This window comes from Pteropus medius, unplaced genomic scaffold, assembly GCF_902729225.1.
Source record: "Pteropus medius unplaced genomic scaffold, Ma_sr-lr_union100, whole genome shotgun sequence".
Lineage (NCBI taxonomy): Eukaryota > Metazoa > Chordata > Mammalia > Chiroptera > Pteropodidae > Pteropus > Pteropus medius.
The window spans coordinates 8,134,124-8,153,180 of NW_024350319.1; the positions used below are offsets into that span (position 1 = coordinate 8,134,124).

Sequence of the window (19,057 nt, forward strand, 5' to 3'; positions counted from 1 at the left end):
CTTTTAGAGAAATAACATGTTTTAAAGACTTCTACTTAAGATCTAGCATAATTGTCAACAGAACAGTCACAATGTTGCAATATACCAACATGTATATCAGCTAGACTACAGTTAACAAGCAAAGCTCAATTTTTATTTTCATACCATAATTAGGAAAGCAGATCAGGCACAAATATGAATATTTAATCATCTGTGTAGAAAGTGATATTGTAATACCACTAATTGAGATGTGTATAGTAATTTCCATAAAATAAACATCAAGTATAAATCTGCTCAAGTACTTTTTTCTTTAATCTTTCATTTGCTTAAAGTTTTTTGGGGTTTTTTTTAATTGTCTTTCCTTTTCCAGGACTAGGCAACACTTTTCTTTCTCATTTTCCCATTCCTTAGAGGAGGAAACTCAATTAATTGTGTCAAACATATCTTGTGGCTCTATCTTTGATTATCGCATTATTTTTGACCACGTTCTTTTATTTCAATGAAAACAAAGAGTTAGTAAGATTTTTCCTCCAAAATAATGCATTTGAAATGCATGTAAAAGCTAAGGGGTGTTGGCGTGTCCTTTTGAAGAAATCTAAAGTAGAAAATAATTATTATTTCAGTTATTTTTTTCACATTGTTCTGCCTCTAAAGGTGATGTATTAGCATATTCAGCAGATGGTGGATACAGTCTAAGTTTTGCAACAGAATTTTCAGTTTCATTTATTCTTCTAGGAATTAGAGGCACTTCATTTTCTGCCTCAAAACTAATGTCTTTTAACTGTGGTAATAGGGTAAGTGCTTCATGTGTCTCCACTGTCATTGTGCCCTCTTTATGTGCACTATTATCTTTATCTGGTTGAATATTTTGAGCTTCTCTCAAATCATGCATGTTACTATTTATTTGAAGATCTGTTTCACTAGGAAGTAGTCTATTTTTGGTTTCATGGGATCTCATAATGCTCAGATCCTCATCTGTAATAGTCGCCTCAACAGAACTTGAATCATATAATACAAGTTTTTTACCTTTTCCATTTTCCCAAGTTTGCTGCTTTTCTTTTGTGGCACCTTTTAAGGTCATCTGTCTGGTTTGACTTAACATACTAGAAGTTGCCTTGCTTTCATCAGGCATTTTTTCCTTCTCTTTCCCTACTATTTTTATGTCTAGTGCTTCAGTGTCATCATCTCTGGGCAATGCATTTGTGCTGTCAGTTCCTTTTTCGCTACTATTGGAGAGATGCCAAATGGCTTGAGTACTAAGAGAAGTACTGCTATCTTTGGGAAGTTCTACTCTGTTTTGATATGGAATAGAATTTGTCTTCATAAATGTTAGGTTACCCTTGGATTGTGTCCGGGGAACAAGAGGGGAATCATAAGTTTCTGATTTAGGAAGTTTTATTCCTACATCATTTTCCTCATCCATAGTACATCTTTCCATAATCTGATGTGATTTGGGGGTTTTAGTCATTAATGCTTTTTCTTCATTTCCAAGTCGTTCCTTACTTGAATGTTGCTCTACCTGTTGTAACATTTGATTTTTATCTAAAGTATGTTCCTTGTGGACACCTACAAGTTGTGTTTGATTTTGCAAGGACAAAGAAAACTGATTTGACTCACTGGTCTTCAATTTATTCTGCTTCATGTGCTCAGTGGGCTTGGTTGCCCCTTGGTCAGTAGGCCCTCCGGAATGGCAGGATGCAAAAATATCACTTCCTGTATTTTCCCAAGGAGCTGGTAAATAACCAGGAACTTCCAAAGTGAGGTGAGTTGCACCTTTGATTTCCTCAGTTGGGAATTGAGAGTGTAAATGCCTATGTTCAGCCAAGATTGGTGTAAACCCAGGTAATGTTGCTGGGTTTCCAGCAGGAATGTGGCCAGCAGGGTGACAGTTGCCTTCCATAGAGCTCGGGTTGACTCCATATAAGTTGCTAGCATTGAGTAGAGGAGCCTTTTTAGTTAGCTTTTTGTAATATGGGGTCTGCTTTGGGGCATGTTTGAGAGGCAGCCTCTGTGAAGTGAGTGTAACATAGTTGTTACTCTCTGGCTTTTGAGCAAAATCTGCAGAGAACAGAAGGTTTATTTTGGCTTCTTTCTCAGAAGCTTCAGATAATTTATTAGGAGGTAACAATACTTGTTTGCATTTCTTTGGGAGTTCTGGCAAGGATCTTTTTGGATGGACTCTGACTTTTCTAAAAGGGTGTAAATTTAATTTTATTCTTAAATTTTTTTTTTTAATTTTCGCTTTCAGGTCACATTGATTGGTTCTCTTTCTTTTCAGAGTCTGCGAATCAGTAATCCATTTTCCTTCTTTGTTTCCCTCCCAAGGATTGCTACATTTTTTGAAATTCAAGTTGATCAGGTGGTTATTTTGATTATCTTGCTGTTTCCACTGGGTTGATGTATCGGATGACATCACCAACCTATTTTTTCCAACTAAATCAGGATCAGGGAAGCTCACCCTCTTAGGGAAATATAATTTTTTGATATTTGTTGATAACCCTGATAACTCCATGTCATCCTTACTCATGAGGAATTTTTCTATTGCACTGTAAATTTGGATTTGCTCTTTCTCAGGCTTCGAATGTTCTCGACGATTTGGCTTCCTTTTTTTCACGTAATCTTGAAATTGATCATAGGACACATATTTACAGATAAGAGAATTATTTGGCTGAAAATACCTAGGCCTGCTCCATTTTAACAGTACACAAGGATCATCGTGTTTTGATCTATGTTTTTGTAAGATCTTTTGTTCATAGTGTTCCTCAGGCTCACAAGGCTTGGATGATGAGCTTCTAATAAAATGTCTCTGCCTGTGAGGTTGTAAGCCATTGTCTTCTTTTTCTATTGGAGGCTGCCATGATTCATTTGTTATATGCTTTTCAAGACTTTTTCTTGCCAAGGCTGAAGGGGATGTTGCATATCTTCTAGTAAATGTGTCACTGTTGATATCTGCGGAACAATAAATGCATGAATTGAACACTGAGCAGAGTTTCATTATCCCAACCAAAGAGATGCTTATGAGAGGTGTAAAAATGACTCCTCTGATTATGGCAATTCTTGAATATTTCCTAATTTTTAACTAAACCCACAAAGGACATTTGGCAGTTTGGTGTGTTTGCAATGATACTCTTTATGGCCACATTTTAACAGGTTGTGATGCTGATATAAAAGTTGTGGAACTAAAAATAAAAATGTTCAGAATTATATATCTTTTGCTTAGTTGTTGGGTATAGATTCGCTATAAATACAAATATTTAGGTCCTTTTTAAACAGCAGTAGTAATTTTCTTCTGCATTCGCTTCCTACTTGGGACTAAATATTAGGAAGAATATAATATGGTATTGAGTGATGTTCAGGTTTCCAACAGAGAATAACCTCAACAACAAAAGAAAAATACTTGTGATTCTATTGGCTCCATCAAAGCAGAGACCATATCTATTTTATGTCTCATCACTTAATACAGTATTCATTAAGTGTTTGTTAAATGAATAGTATTTTGGAACATGGCCTGGCCCATGTTGCAAGAATCTCTGTCTGGGACTTTCACATGGTGCGGGTTAATAATACATGTTAAATAATGACAAAAAATAATAATAATAGTGTTTACCATTAATTGAGCATATATTAAGAGCCAGGCATTGTGCTAAATTTCATCCATTCATTATCTCATTTAATATTCACAAGCATCCTGATCCACTGGAAAAATCTTATTATCCTATCACTTTCGCAGATGAAGAAACAAAGCTTAGAGAGATTGAGCGCTTCCCCCAATCATGTGTCAGCTAAATAATAGGCCCAGAACTTGACCCAGGTCTGTCTGACACCAAACCTTATTCTCTTAAACACAATGCATATTAAGTTTAAAATTACATTTTATCAGTGCACTTTCACTTGTTTTGTGAAATTATTTGTTTTATCCAGAGGAACAAAGAAGTATTTCTATTCAATGATAGAAAGGAAGATGTGAACTAAGCCCCAGACTAGCATCAAATTCTAATCTAAGATCTGCCTTCAACTTTCTGGGTGACTTTGAAGAAGCCACTTACTCTCTGGATATCAGAAGATCAGACTAGATGGGAACTTTATGTGGTTATAACTTTATGTGGGTATAAAATTATTCTGGGGAAAGAATTTGTAGTCTTTATCAGATTCTGACAGAGTTCTGTGACTCAGAGATAAATATGAGGAACTATTTAACTAGATCATTTCTAAAGTCTCCTCTCCCCCGAAATACTCTGAGTCTGTGCTTCTCAGTTAGAAGGCATAACCAAAATGATAGTGCCTCTTACTGACGTCTGTTCTGGAGCAGGCGTAGCGTTGGCTACTTTCCCCTCAAATACCTGTCTTCTCCAGCTCCAGTACAGTGCCTGGCATGCGGCAGAATTTCAAGTGTTTCTTGGAAGTAATTGTATTGATTTGCCCAAACGGTGTTCTCTGTGAAACAAGGGAACGGGTTTTAAAAAGTTAAGAGACCACATTCCCTTCAGTGCAGGAGCTTCCCACAGAGAAGTTAAGGCATCGGACAAAGCTGAAATGAAACATCTGACTAAAGTATAATTCTATTGAAAGACTAAGTGCTTATTTCTTTATAAAATAAAACCATTCTGATCTGGTTTCTATGGCAGATGCTTCTTTCCTCAGCCATTTCTCTCTTGAGTCAAATCATCAGTCCCAAGAAACTGGTAAGAACTAGAGTCTGGGAATGCAATGGGGTAAATTCACATCTTGCCGTATGGTACACATGAAATAACATACACTTGCATTCTTTTCCAGTTGTTTGCAAATCCATCCTTAGGGCCAGATCTCCATGGTAAGAATTTCTTGGTGCAGTACCTCTGTCATTCATATTCTGAGAGAAAGCTCTGCTTGTTGTAAACCAATTCAAATAAATGACAAGAACCCCTTTACAGAGCAGCTGTCAAAGTTTTCACTGCTGAGCCTGAAAGCATCGCCTTACTATTCAGGAAGAAAAAGGAAGACATTTAATTCATTGCCTCCACCTAAATATTGACATTGCCCACGTACAGTGGGTAGATGTCACAGCCAGATTCACTTGGCTCCCAACATGGGACAATGAATTAAGTCCTGACTTCCCCCGGACTGAGAAGTTATCATCCCTGACAGCTCAGCAAGCAAAGTATGTGTCTTGACATCATTCCTGAAATGAATCGCTAGCATTAGAAGGCCCATTCTTCTAATATGTCATGCTCTGGGAAGGTTGCTTACTGCAGAATTGGCATTAGAGCTCGAGGATGTTGGAATGGAAGCTGATATTCAGCCTCCCATAAATCTTAACAGCACTATTGCAATTTAAAGAGGTTCTTTTTTTTTTTTTTAACATTGTTAAGTATTGGGTCACAAAATTCACTTTCCAACAGGTACAAGATGTTACTCTTAGCTCCTGAGGGTGGGGAGTCTCCATCTTCACCTCACCCCAAACACATACGTGCGTGTGCACGTACACATGCACATGCATCGAAGTGTCTTTAGAAAAGGAATAGACTGGAGCTACAATGATTTTTATGACATTCTCCTGTTGAGAGAATTAAAAGAGGCTACCTCCTTCTGAGGGAATTAAACAGAGTGGGATTTTCTAAAACAAGACAACTCACCTATTTTTCTTGTTACATGCTGTGGCAGAGTTTGAGGTTGAACTTCCCCAGACTCAAAATTTCTTAGCTTTTCAACTCTCTTTGGATAATATCTTGTAAGTAAGCCTGTTTCATTAAAAGCTGCCATGTTCCCAGGAGGCTCTGAACATCCTGACTGCAGCAATCTGCCACCGAGGCAGAAGAAAGCACTGTCTGCCCCGCAGTTCTTCCCTTTCAGGTCTCTAAATGATCTATCAGGGGCTGTAGACTCAGAGGCCAGTGCTGCTTGATGACTGTTTTCCTGTAAATGTGGCATTTCCTTTTCGGACCCCACAATAGACATGACCTTTATCTCGTTTTCCTGAGTTAAGTGGCAGTTACAGTATCCCTTAGCATGGTAATTTCTTGCCTTATGAGCACACAGGGATTCACCGAAGGTTCTGCAACAAAGGTTTTCTGATGTGTGTTCATTTGCTTTGCCTTGTTGGAGTTTCCAGTTAAATACAACTAAACCTAGGCAAGTGAGACCAACAGCTCCTGTGACAAATAGAGAGACCATTAAAAGATAACATCATAGGAAGAAACATATAAATCACCAAATGTGAACTCCACAAATATCAAGGTTAATGGCTTAAAGGGCATTGGAAAGGGTGGGAGGTCTATCACCATGTGGAAAAAATGTCAGTCCAGACAGAGGCTATATTACTGACATTGTTCTGTTCTCTAAATTGGATCTTTTTTTTTTTTTGTATCTATTAAAAATTATTAGAAACAATACCATCTGGAATGTCTTTGGTACAAATTTTTTTTTTCTCGGACTGATATTCACTCAAAATAAAATAATTCCCACATTAAAATTATTTTCCTGCCTCTGAGAAACTAGTTTAATTCCAAATTTCTTATTTCTTAATCCCATAGTTAATTCCCAAAGTAGTCCACATTTTGTATATACTCTAAAATTCTCATATACCATAACCTCTTCAAAAAGAAAAATCGTTTCTACATGCTATTGTCACATTTTAAGCATCCCTAAAGATTTACCCCTCTAGCTAATTGGCTTCCTATTAGCATAAAGGCAAAAATCTTTGACATTCAAGACTTGGTGCAATCTGGTCATAGCCTGCTTCCGAGCCTTATATTTCATTATTTTCCACATTCAAACACTACATTTCAAATTCTTCAATTCATTAGTTTTAAAAATGTACTTCTAAGCCATTGTGTTTGCTCTTGGTGATGCTTATAATACTTTCTCTTATCTCTGCTTATTTGAATTTTATTTACGCTTTAAAATCTAAATTAATACCTCCAAATTTCTTGATATCTTTGTTGCCATTTTTTTAAATCTTATAAAGATCACTCCCTTCTATGGACTCCCAAAACAAAATGATTGACATCTAATTTTAGATGGCCTGGACTGTCATTTTATGTTCTGTGTAGTTAGAACTTATCTTCTGAATAAAATTGTAAAGGGCAGTGTTTCTCAAACTCAAGAGCAGAGTAGTTTAACTTGTTTCTTCCTCAACGTTTCCCATCTCAACAAATGGCATCACCAGCCATGTGGTTGTTCAAACCAAATATTTTTCTGAGTTATACCTCATTTCCCTCTCTATCACAATGATTTCCTTTTTTTTTTCTTTGCATTAATAACAGTATAAAATTATTCTATTCACTTATTCATTTTCTCTTTCACTGGCTGACCTTGCTAGAATTAAGCACTGTGAGAAAATGGACCTTTTCAGTCTTATTCAACATTTTATCTCCAGTGCTCACAACTCTGGGACCGAGGAGGCACTCCAGAAATGTTTGTTGAATATTCTTTAATAGATTTCTGTTTATGAATTTTAATAATGAAAAGCTCTGAGTGGTCTTATCTTACAAATCCCCAAAATGGTGACCAGGAAAACATGGTGTCAGTATCAATTGAGTTATAGGAACTCTGTGTTCTAAGTCCAGCTCTGCATATAACTTGCTGTGTGACCTTGGGTAAGTCAGTTTCCCCAGAGAACTCAGTTCCTTGACTCTGGAAATGAGGCCATTTCCAGATGAATGAGTGATATAAGATGTGAATGAGATGATATTAGCATTCTAGGCTCATTGATTGACTGCATCATGCCTGGTTCTCTCCACTGCATACAACTTTAATAAAAATATGATGATGTTTTTTAAATGTCAGAGAATAGGGAAGGTATTAGGCATGGTTGTTTGTGTGTGTGTATGTGTGTTAAAGTCAAAGATTAACCAAAAAGAATGGCAGTTTCTGGTAAAATCCTCCAAACTTTGAGTAGTTTACTAGATTTTGAGGTCTTATAAGTTCCTTTTTTTTTTAAACTTGACAAAAATACGCTTTTGGAGAGTGCTATAGTATATTTAAATAATTTAGTTTCTAATAAAGACACAACAGTTTTTAAAAGTAGGAGTAAAAGTTAGATCAGAATACCTTTATTGCCAGGTCCTAGAGTTTGAGTTATTCCAAATCAGGGTTTCATTTTTTAAATGTTAAAAATATAAAATGATAAAATTTTTTATCTCTTACATGGAGTAAGAAAACTTGGATTTCAAAGCTCTGTTCTGACACTTTTATTGAGCAAGTTTTCTAATCTCTCTGAGCCTTATTTTTTTCTCTGCTATCAAATGGGGGTAATTAATAACACTCAGAGATTAAAATGACATAATATATGTGACATGTTTAATACAGTATTTTGATATAGTAAGGTTCAATGTATGGTCATTGTGGTTTGTGGTTACGATTGCTGCTGCTGTTCTTTAGGTTTTCTATTGCCCTAATAGGTGCTAGAACGATCAGCTGTTAGGGGAAAAAAAATGGAAAAACAAATCCTTAAGAGAATACTTTGTATAGCTGCTGCAAGTACTAAACCAAATTATCCAGAAAAGAAAGACCTTAATTTTCTTAAATATATACATCAGCCATTGAGATATAAGTAGGCATAATCTGATTATAGGATAACATATCTCCTCCAATTGTGTCTAATCAGCAAGGAACCACTCACTCTCACACTGTTGATGCTACAGCTATGTCTGTATCACAAGTCAGGTATGGTCATTTTCCATTTGTGTAGAGAACAAAAGCAGCAAATGAAGCTTGTAGGCAGACTGAAGGTGCTATTAAGAAGACGGTTGAATTTTCATTGCCATGGGCATTGTTGCTATTTTTAAAAAGTGTTCTGACAATCTTTCTAAGTTAGGAAAACAAAACAAAATAAAAAGCGAAATTAATAAGTTCTCATTAAAGTATCAGAAATATGTTACAGCTTCATTAAAGCTTTCTCTTTTTATCCATCAGGTCACAGAGTAAGAAGCATCAAGATGTCATTGTTTATGCCAAATAACCACTTATTAGTTTTAAATTAACTAAATAGGATTACTTGTATTCATTTAATTGTGATGATTTATCTATAGCTGAAGCAGAAAAGGGAATCAGAGGCCAAATTATAGTTTAAGTCTTTTTGCCACAGTTTAGAGGTATAGACAAGTGACCATACTTCTACTTCAGAGGGAGAAGGATCTTCGTGCAGTAAATTGATATGAAAAGTCAGAGTTTTTTTAAGAGAAGACTCTCTTTTAAAAACAGTATCTCTAACAATTACTCAGTGAAAGATACATTATGATAATTTCACATATTATAACCTAACATGTATATAATTATATTTATAATTTATCAGGGTTTATTCATGCATATTAGCTTCCTATCATTGAGACAAAATCTTTGGAATGTTAGAATTCATGTCTTTCTCGATACTAATGCAGAGTTGTTAACTCAGCAAAATCTTTTCTGAAAATATATACAAAAAAAGATACCTAGACTCTTTTATAAAATTGCCCTATTATAATATTTCCAAAACAATGTCTTATAACACATAATTCAATGAAATCCTCTGTGACAAAAGAGCTTATGGTCAATAAGTTTCAGAAATGCTCCACATTATATCTTCCTCTTGGAAATTCATAATGCTCATTAGAAAATGAAAGTCAATGAGAAATACTGCAGTAAAGAAGCCTATTTTACTGTGTTTAATCCAGCTTTGCCCAAATCTACTTGAACCCCACAACGTATAGCTTATAAGTACGTCTGTGTTTGTTTTTATTACAATATCTATTAATTATCTCCTAGAACTAGTATTCTAAGAAGCACATTTAAGGAAAAAACTATCTGCTGCCCTATTGTTTTTGTCTTTTATAGTAAATTATTTCCTAGCACATAAAATAACTGACATGGTTGCATGGTTTTTCAAATAATTTATCTTTCTGAGAGGATTTGAATTGACCTCCAAGTAATTTTGGTTACCATTAGTGTAGTTCCTTTGTCTAGACATGATGCTGATCTCCATCTATTCTGATTACAAGTATAACTGTTAGAAGTTAAAAATATGATGTTTCATTAATTTTATGGAAATCTCCTATGGAATAATTACTTATAGCACATATTCAAAATATATCAATTCAGTCCTGAATGTCATTTGTGAGTCTCTGGGCTTCCAGCTTTGGAAAATCCCCTCCCCAACACAAATACACACCCACACACACACGCACACACACATACACACACATGTCATCACCATGGTTACAAGTGCAGAGGATTTCACCATGCACTACAAGCATAGGGGAAAAACACACGTTGAGGTAGATAACTCGAGAAATCTCATACATATTTGGTCTTCCACTAATGACATAAATGGTATCACTTTATATCATTCATTCAGTGAGATGTAATGACAGCTGATGCATAGTTTATTTTTTTTAATTACCATAGAAAATTTAAAGGGTTGAATATTATCCTCTCCTTAGTCCAGGGAGGTATGGGCCAAATTTCTGAAAGAGTTGGACAAACAGAAGTCTTAGAATTCAGAACCCCAAACAGGAGGAAATGAAGGCGCAGAGAGGTCAAATAAGTTGCACAAAGTCACACAGCAATTCGGAGCAGAGCCAGGACTCACACCTGGGCAATCCTGTAGAGCTCAAGTACTCCTTCATTAAGCCATACAACTGCTATAGAGTAGGATGCATGTGATTGTTTTAATAGCATCTCCGCATGCACTTGATAAAGCCCACTTATTCTTACTACAATGTGGAGAGGCACACAAATGTGAGTTCCTTGAAGAAAGAGACTGTCTATATTTCATAACTTTTTAAATCCCTATCTCCCAGCATCTTAGTGCCAGTAGTCTTTGGCAAATAGATAATTGATAAACTATACATACTATTCCCCTATTATAGACAAGAATACTGAAGTCTACATAGCAATTTAACTTACTCAGGATCACAGGGATAGTTATACCAGGGCTAGAGCTCTTGAATTCTGGTGCAAGGCCCTTTCCTCTATGTTAGACAGCTTCTCAGCAGCAGGAAATTCTTGCATCCTGTGCCAAATCATCCTTTCACATCTACTGACCACTTCTCCCTTCCACAAGCCTTGGCAAGTTTCCCCAATTGCCCGAGAAAGGCCTCATTTAGTGTACATTAAAATATGGACAAGAGAAGGGAGAAGAAGAGGACACACCTCTCCTTGGCATACCTGCAAGGCCCAGAACAGTCAGCAGGGCCACATCCTGTCCTGGGAGGAGGAAACTTCTGTCCTTTAGCACCAGAGTGAGGTTTGGAGCCTTGGAATCACAGTTGGCTTCAGACAACTTTAGCACACTCTTTGCACTGGCCACAGCTGTAGTGGACAGCTGACAATCTAGGCCCCTGGCATTCCTGAGCTTGCGAGCAGAAGACTTAACGTAGTTTCTTAAAAACCGGGCAAGGGGGTAGAGCTCACAAGTGCAGCTCCACTCGTTCTTATCTAAGCTCAGAAGGATTAACTGCTTCATTGGAGTAAAAACATCAGGCATTTGGGCCAACCTATTTCGGGAAAGGTCCACTTCCTGTAGTTGAGGCAGGGGCCGGAAGGCATCTTTCCCAATGTAGGAAATAAAATTGTTAGATAAATCCAGATGCCTGAGACTGTGAAGATTTGTGCCTCCGAAAGAGCTGTCTGTCAGGTTAGTGATCTGATTTCCATCCAGCTGGAGCCGGGTCAGGCCCCTGGTGTGTCGGAACCAGGACCCTCGCAGGGCATGGAGAGCGTTGTTGCTAAGCGCCAGCACCTGCAGGTTGCGAAGCCTGCTGAACGTGAGGTCTGTGAGGGAAGAGCTGGATATCTGGTTGTGCTCCAGCAGCAACGTCCGCAACTTTGAGAGGCCGTGCAGGGCATCTTCCCAAACATCCTCAATGCCATTTCTGCTCAAGGAGAGCAGGGCAAGATTAAACAAGAGGGATAGATTTGTGCTCTCTATTGAGGAGAGGGATCCATCAGTGATGATCAAAACTCTCGTGGTCACAGGGGCTGCTGTGGGGAAGAAAAGCACAGACTAGAAGCATGATACACATAAGTGGGAGAAGAGTGCAGTGGAGAGCAAAGATAATCAATACTCTCTGAGAAAACTTATCATCTAGGTAAGAACAATAAACAAAATGAAAATGATTCTTTGATTTCTCAGTTTAAGGGGAAGCTGGCTCTCTTTCAGAATGATGGAGTTTTATATTCTTTGTTACTATGACATGTTAGAGAAACGTAAAGGTATCTGTTCCTTTAGATGTCAAAGTTAATTCACTGTTTGGGGTTATTGACATTGATGATTTTTTGAAAGTGGCTTTTCACGCTTCCTCTCTGTAAGGCTATATACTGACCTGCTCCAGCCCTGCCGGCCCAATACAGATTCACCCAGGAGCCAAACCTGTGACTGAGCTTGCGAACCAGTTTTCCACTAGCAGTATATATTTATGCTGTGAAGTCAGTCATCTTTTCTCTCAGACATAAAGATATGGGTTGGGGTGAGGTGGTGGGGGGAGTGAGAAGGAGCGAATGGTTTCTGCTTTTTAGCTCCAGGCTAAAAGTTGGCAACTTAGCAAGGATCTATATTCTCTCCAGACAACCCGAGGATCTGTCATTGGGGTTCTCATTATAGTCTGGGCCATCTTGGCCTCCTGTCTAATGTCTGTTCCCTCCAACAAAGTCCGTCATGTGATGACAGGTGGTACTCAGGGCTTCCAACTGTTAAATCCCTTCACCATAATCACCTCAGAGCTATCACTGCTCTGTCATTAGAAATCAAAGCATTTTAACTCAATAAAGATATATTATAATCAGGAGTTATTGTAACACATCTTTATCATGCTAAAATTGTTTTGACTGCAAATGACAGTGTCATAAGGATGGAAGAGTCCATTGTCCCTGGGAGGTCTACAGGTGATATTAGAACAATCAACCATGGGGGGAGCAAATCACAATTCCCTTATGAAATTCCAACTACATTGCTGAAACAAAGAGATCTGAAAAAAAAATGTAAAAGACAAAGGATTTTCACAGTGCCTTCTTTGGAAAAACTGCTTCATCTCTGTAACACGAGCAAGCTTAAGTCATGGTATACATATATTTAGTATTTATTACTGATTATTTGGATTCTGTTAATGCTGACCAGGTCGGCATTTTGTTCCTCTCATCTTTGTTTTTGATATGGATGGAGGAAGTTTTGTTTTTATGGATCCCTAGTCCTCTAGGGATTTGTGGACTCTGAGGGAGCAGGCTATTGTTTCTGTCAATTACGTCTCCTCTAGGACTAGACAAAAGCTCCACTCAGAAGTCATTCATTTTCTTCTCTGTGTTTACGAAATCTAACTCCACTACTGTGGCAATCTGTAAATGAGAAAGAAGATACAGAAGTGCAGCAATGGAAATGATCAATATTTTTTTTCTTACAGACATCAACTGTGTCCGATCAGAAAAAAATAAATGCAGTAAAGTCAGGAAATCCAATTGAGAGGGTGGGAGTTTAGTGTTTAAGTGTTTTCAATGCTGATTGGAAACACTATACAACCAACTAGCCTTGAAATAATCTTTCTTCTGTCAGGGATGACAATAACATCTACCTCTTAATTTCCACAAAGTCATAGGATTTTAGAAATGAAAGAAATCATCTTCTTCCATTCTATCTTAAATAAGATTTATTCCTTAAAAATTTCCATTGGCAGGATTTATAGCTTGTTTATCTCTTCTTGGATATCAGGATGTAAATCACATTCTCCTCAAATTTGTTAATAAGGTGTCTTATTAAATTGTTGACTTAAGCAAGCAATATGTAATGAATACAGGCAACGTATCTTGTTAGCATTTCTACAGCTCATTTACCACCAATAAAAAAAGACTAGACTTTCAAAATTAGACGCACTTTGATAATAATCTATTTTGCTGGTACATCACTTAATCTTACTAATGCTGAACAATTGCAGTTCAGGTTTCTGATATTTCTTCCAGCCAATGATAGGGTTCAAATTGGCACAAAGTGTAGACAAAAATATAATTAAAGTGATATATTTTTTATATAAAAAGTATAGCTGTATGAAATGGTGGTGCTCTTTTATAATAGCAGACTACCTCGATTACCTCTAAAAGTCTTTAAATAGTTTTGGTTGAGATCAGGAACAGGAAAATAAAATAATGTTATAAGTCGATAGTCACTGTGAGAGGCTTGCTCTTTAAAAGTTTACCTCTTTACGCTGAGCCCAGAAAGCAGTCAGTGAAATGAAAAGCATGGCAATAGATTTTCCAGGTACCCTAAACACTGCTTTCTAGAGTTATTGATGTTATTACCTATTATATATGTTAGCTGGTGACATAGGGTTACATCTTTGGCGCACACCACACATGATTCAGGGCAAGCTGCCACCAACCTCAGCATGATGGCAAAAAGTATGAGCCATCCACCTGAAAGGAAAGTAGAGGATAATGCATGTCATAATGTTGGCATTGTTTGTCCATGAATTCAGTATATTTAGCTCATGAGACATTTTGGTGATTTTTGCTTTCTAATGAGTAGTACCTTGAGTTCTCACAAGATGCCAGATTAATAGCTAGAATCCCTACTTTGTGTAGAATTTAAACTAAACTATTCAAGTGTTTGTCCATAAGGTCAGAGAGCTTACATCCAGGACACACCCATTAATACAGATTATTAAAAAATTAAGTTACTTTCTAAAATGCTTTACAGTTTGTTGAGCGTCTACATGTACATGTCTCATTTAATTCTTTTAATGCTTCAACTCATTTTGAAGCTGAGAAAACTGAACCTCAGAATGATTAATAAACCATCCAGAGTCACAGAGGTATTAGGTATTTAACCTCAAGTCTTTTAACTCTCAACCCAGTGTTCTTTCTAGTATGCATAAGCTCATCTCAGACACTGAATCTTACATAATTACAATTAAGTCCTTATGGGTTTAGATGCCACGCTTAGAGGGAATATGAAGGAGCATTATGATTATAAGGTCTACCTAGTGTGAATTCAGCTCCGCTGTTTGCTGACTATACTATCTTAGATAAATTACTTATTTTTTCTTATTTTCTGTCTTTTCATGTTTACAATATAAGTAATAAATGCCTACATTACAAAGAATTATGAGAGTTAAATGAAATGCTCTAAATATTTTGTAAATGTTAAATTTTACCATTATTTTTATGCTTCTTTTTAACCCTCCAATGAAATATTAGCACCATTCCAATTTAATGTTCAAGAAAAGCTATTCATTTATAATGTATTCACTGACTGATTTAAAAAAAAAAATTGAAACAAATAAAAATTCTCTACCCATACAATAAGATAGTTTGAGAATGAAATAAAATGTAAATAAAACATAAAATCATTAATTATTCATTCAATAGGTACTTATTGAACACTCTCTGTAGGCCAGACACTGCTCAAGGAAGTAGGGATAGAGTAGTGGACATCAATAAATCTCTGCCTTCATGAGCTGGACATTCTATGAAGGGATATAAACAAACAAATAAATATGAAAATGTGTATTAAGTCATCTTGTGATAAGTGCTGTGGAATAAATAAAATATAAAAGGAGTAGAGTGTATTAGTCTGGGGGCTCTAAATATGGTAGACAAAGAAAAACTCTCTGATAAAGTAACGTTTGAACAAAGTCCTGGAGAAAGTGAAAGCACTGGTCAGTCCAGTGGAGAGAATAACAAATGCAAAGCCCCTGAAGGCATGGCATGCTTGGCCTGAGGAGGTCAGTCAAATACACAGGAGGAAAAGGAGGTCAGGAAATAGCAAGGGCAGGTTGTGCATGCCTTAGAGATGAATGGAAGGGCTTTGGATTTTTAGCCAGACAAGATGAAAATAATTGGAAGCTTTCATCATTGACATTACTTGATCTGTAGTACACAAAAATGATTATTTTGGCTACCATGTTGGTTACTATAGCTTGGTAATATAGTTTGAAACCAAGGAGTGTGATGCCCCCAACTTTGTCCTTTTTTAAGATAGCTGGCTATTTGGGGTCTTTTGTGGATCCATACACATTTTAATATTGTTTGTTCTATTTCTATAAAAAAAAAAATGCCATTGAAATTTTGATAGAGAACGTATTAAGCCTATAAGTTGCTTTGAGTAGTATGGACATTTTAATAATATTTATTTTTCCAGTCTGTGAGCATAGAATATCTTTCCATTTATTTTTGTCTTCTTCAATTTTTTTCATCATTGTCTTATAACAGAGTGAGTGAGCCGGAAATATGTTGTAGGCTCTCTAGGCAATACTGAGGGTCTGCTTGAGGTTAGAGAGTCATGAATTTGAAGTAAGACCAATCACGAAGGATTTAATCAAGATTGGGATTTTTCCAGTAGTGTACAAAATGCATGATATGCCAAGGGAGTTGAGGCTGTGTGGAAAGACTGATTATGATTGCCAATAAAATCTAAGCTAAAAAAAGGAGGAATTTAGGTGACTAAATGCCAGTGAAAAGACGGCAAGATGAACAAAAAATAAATAAATAAACAAGGGAGATAGAAAGAAAGATAGATGATTGATTGATAGATGATAGAGAGAGAGAGAGAGAGAGAGAGAGAGAGTGAGAGAGAGAAAACTGTATTAGCAAAAACGTGGTTTTTGAGCCTGAGTAATATATACATGGGAGATTATTGTACTATACTTTTCTACTTCTGGGTAGTTTTGAAAATAGTCACAATAAAAAGTTGTTTCTTTTAGGTGGTAAGATAGTTTGTGTGGTCAAAGATGGTTAGAGTCAGGGTTCCAGAAGAAGTGAGCTAAAAAGAAAGGAGATAGAGCCCAGAGCATTATCTGATGGAAACTGAGAGCATGGAGAGCATGAAGGGGTTATGAGCATTGTTAGTAACAGGGACCAGGGAGCTAAGTGACTAAGAGAAGGTGGACGATATGATCATGGCAAAAGAGGAGACGAAGGAACCAGAGGTCAAGCCATTGTAATGATTATCTACATGGATAATAAAAGCACTAAGAATAGTGTTAGAGAGCAGGGCAGTGAGCAGTGAAACCTTCAAAGCATGAGGGAGAGTGATACAGTGGAATAGCTCAAAAAGCTAGTGGTCTAATAGAGGAGAAACCATTTGAAAGTAAGGAAGACACACAACACCACCTTCACCCCACCACCGCCCTATCAATCTAGAGGTACAAGGAATATGCAATAGAAAACAGCCTCCCTTTGAGAGGGCTCTGGGAGAAGCAGTGTCCTTAGGGGAGGGTTAGATATTCAGGGAGAAATTGTTCTACTAAGAATCTAAATTAGTTGGTTACTACAGCTGACTGTTAAATTGGGCTATCTACCTCCTGGCAGTGAAAGTTTCATAAGAGGAGAAATGATAGGAAATGATAGGTTATGTAGTCCTTAGGATCTGACAAAAGAAATGTAATTTCTTCAAGAGACCAACATTTTCAAAAATTCTAAGAATTTTTGCCATAGATCCATAATCATTTTTATATTTCTAGCCACTAGAACAAAGTTTGGAATATAATCAGAATATGGTAAATGTTTGCTTAACCAAACTCATCAGACACAGGGGTTCATAATGGACAATGCCTTACTAGCAGTTTTAGAAGAGAAAGAGCTTATCTTAAACCCCTATAACAGGACATAGTCATGATCTTTGTTTTGAATCTAAGGTGGTATTTTCCAAAGTGAAGCTAATTCTAAAATTAGCTTTAGCAGGTCTCTTCCTATAGACACATACAGTATATTATAAGGCACAGAGATAGTTAATAGTGTTTAGCATTCACTTTTATTCTTTTATTTTGAAGAGGAAAACTTGCCATTTAAAAACATGCAAAGCTAATTAAAGCTTTTCCACCATTTCATTATCTGCCTGACTTAAAACTCTTATCAGAGGGAGACTCAACATCCCTCCCTGAACAGCAAATGAACATTCAATTAACACTTCAATACAAGTGTATTTTAAATAAAAATATACTTTATTGTTAATCTCATTCTTTACAAATGCAAATACTCAATTTTAAATACCAAGGAGAGTCGCCTCTCTTTTATTCTTTGGGGAAACAAGTCTTTTCTTTATTTACAGGGAAGACCCGAATTTTCTGAAGTTGTTACCAAGTTAGAAGAGTGTCTCTGTAACATTGAGGTAAGAAATTTAGCTTCTGAAATATGTTCATAAAAAAGCCTTGAATATCCAAGGATATTGGGGAATGTAGGTAAGATAGTGCTTATGAAAAAAGAGTGAGTGTGAGGGCCCCGTAAGTCCACTCATAATTTTACCCAGTTAATTAAGCCCCTAGGGTGGAGCAGAATCGACTGCATCTATATTCTAGGGACAAAGGCAAACTCAGAGTGAATCTGGGCCCTTCCAACAATCATCAGGCATACCCAGCTTTAAAAATTGATATGCAGAAATTTAAAAATATAACAAAAATGTTAGAAGGTAATTATTTAAATCAATTATTTCTATATATGTTTCTACATACAGTAAAATATAAGCTAAAATATTAAGCCATTGTCGATTTATGTCCAACGAAAAAGGAAAAATTATCACTAAAATTAATGCATAAATTGATTGGGAGGCTTTGCTTTTATACCACACATATGTTGCATCAAGTGATCTATGTTAGTAATCAGGTTAATGGAATTTTCTTCCCTTAATATCAAGGGGCTGTTTGCTTTAATTTTCTCTATAATTGCCTTAATTTTCTATATACCTGGTCAGAAGATAGCATTTGAAAATAGGCAAGGAAGCCAAAACATGAGCACTAATTCAAAAATAATAATGTATTCCCAAATGCAAATGAGTGCTTGAGAAGAAGGAGGGTGAACATCACACATACAGGCTGACATATACACATGCATATGAAGGAAAGGGGCAAAAATGGGGGGAAACAGCACCAGCTTGAGATTGCATAACTAAATCCTAAAGTGGAACTATTCAAAGAAAGTTTTCTTTTCTTAAAAAATATCTCAACTAAACCACTAGAACCTAGTCTATTGGAAAAGAGTTCCGGGTCTGCACTTGTAGCCTGCGGTGAATAGCTCTATTTCATGACTCTTAACTGGAACTTCTAAACTTGTAGAAGGAAGATTCAGTCTTTAGACATAAAATTTCCTTTCCTTTCCCTTCAATCCTGAACCATACAAAGTGGGGAGAAATAGTAGTATATTTGGT

General features: G+C 36.5%; 2 protein-coding genes across 2 annotated transcripts in view; one reads left to right on the forward strand and one right to left on the reverse strand.

Annotated features, from left to right (window-relative positions):
• Window positions 1-19,057, forward strand: part of TNNI3K (TNNI3 interacting kinase) — a 258,487-nt gene that overhangs the window by 189,291 nt on the left and 50,139 nt on the right. The window contains exon 22 of the mRNA XM_039838597.1: window positions 17,966-18,025. Within this exon, the coding sequence (XP_039694531.1) occupies window positions 17,966-18,025 (60 nt within the window). The remainder of the gene's footprint in view (window positions 1-17,965; window positions 18,026-19,057) is intronic.
• LRRC53 (leucine rich repeat containing 53) lies at window positions 599-14,305 on the reverse strand. The gene is made up of 4 exons (XM_039838455.1): window positions 14,218-14,305; window positions 11,101-11,916; window positions 5,592-6,107; window positions 599-2,928 (listed from the first exon to the last, which is right to left on the reverse strand). The coding sequence occupies exons 1-4, from the start codon at window positions 14,303-14,305 to the stop codon at window positions 599-601; spliced, it is 3,750 nt and encodes a 1,249-aa protein (XP_039694389.1).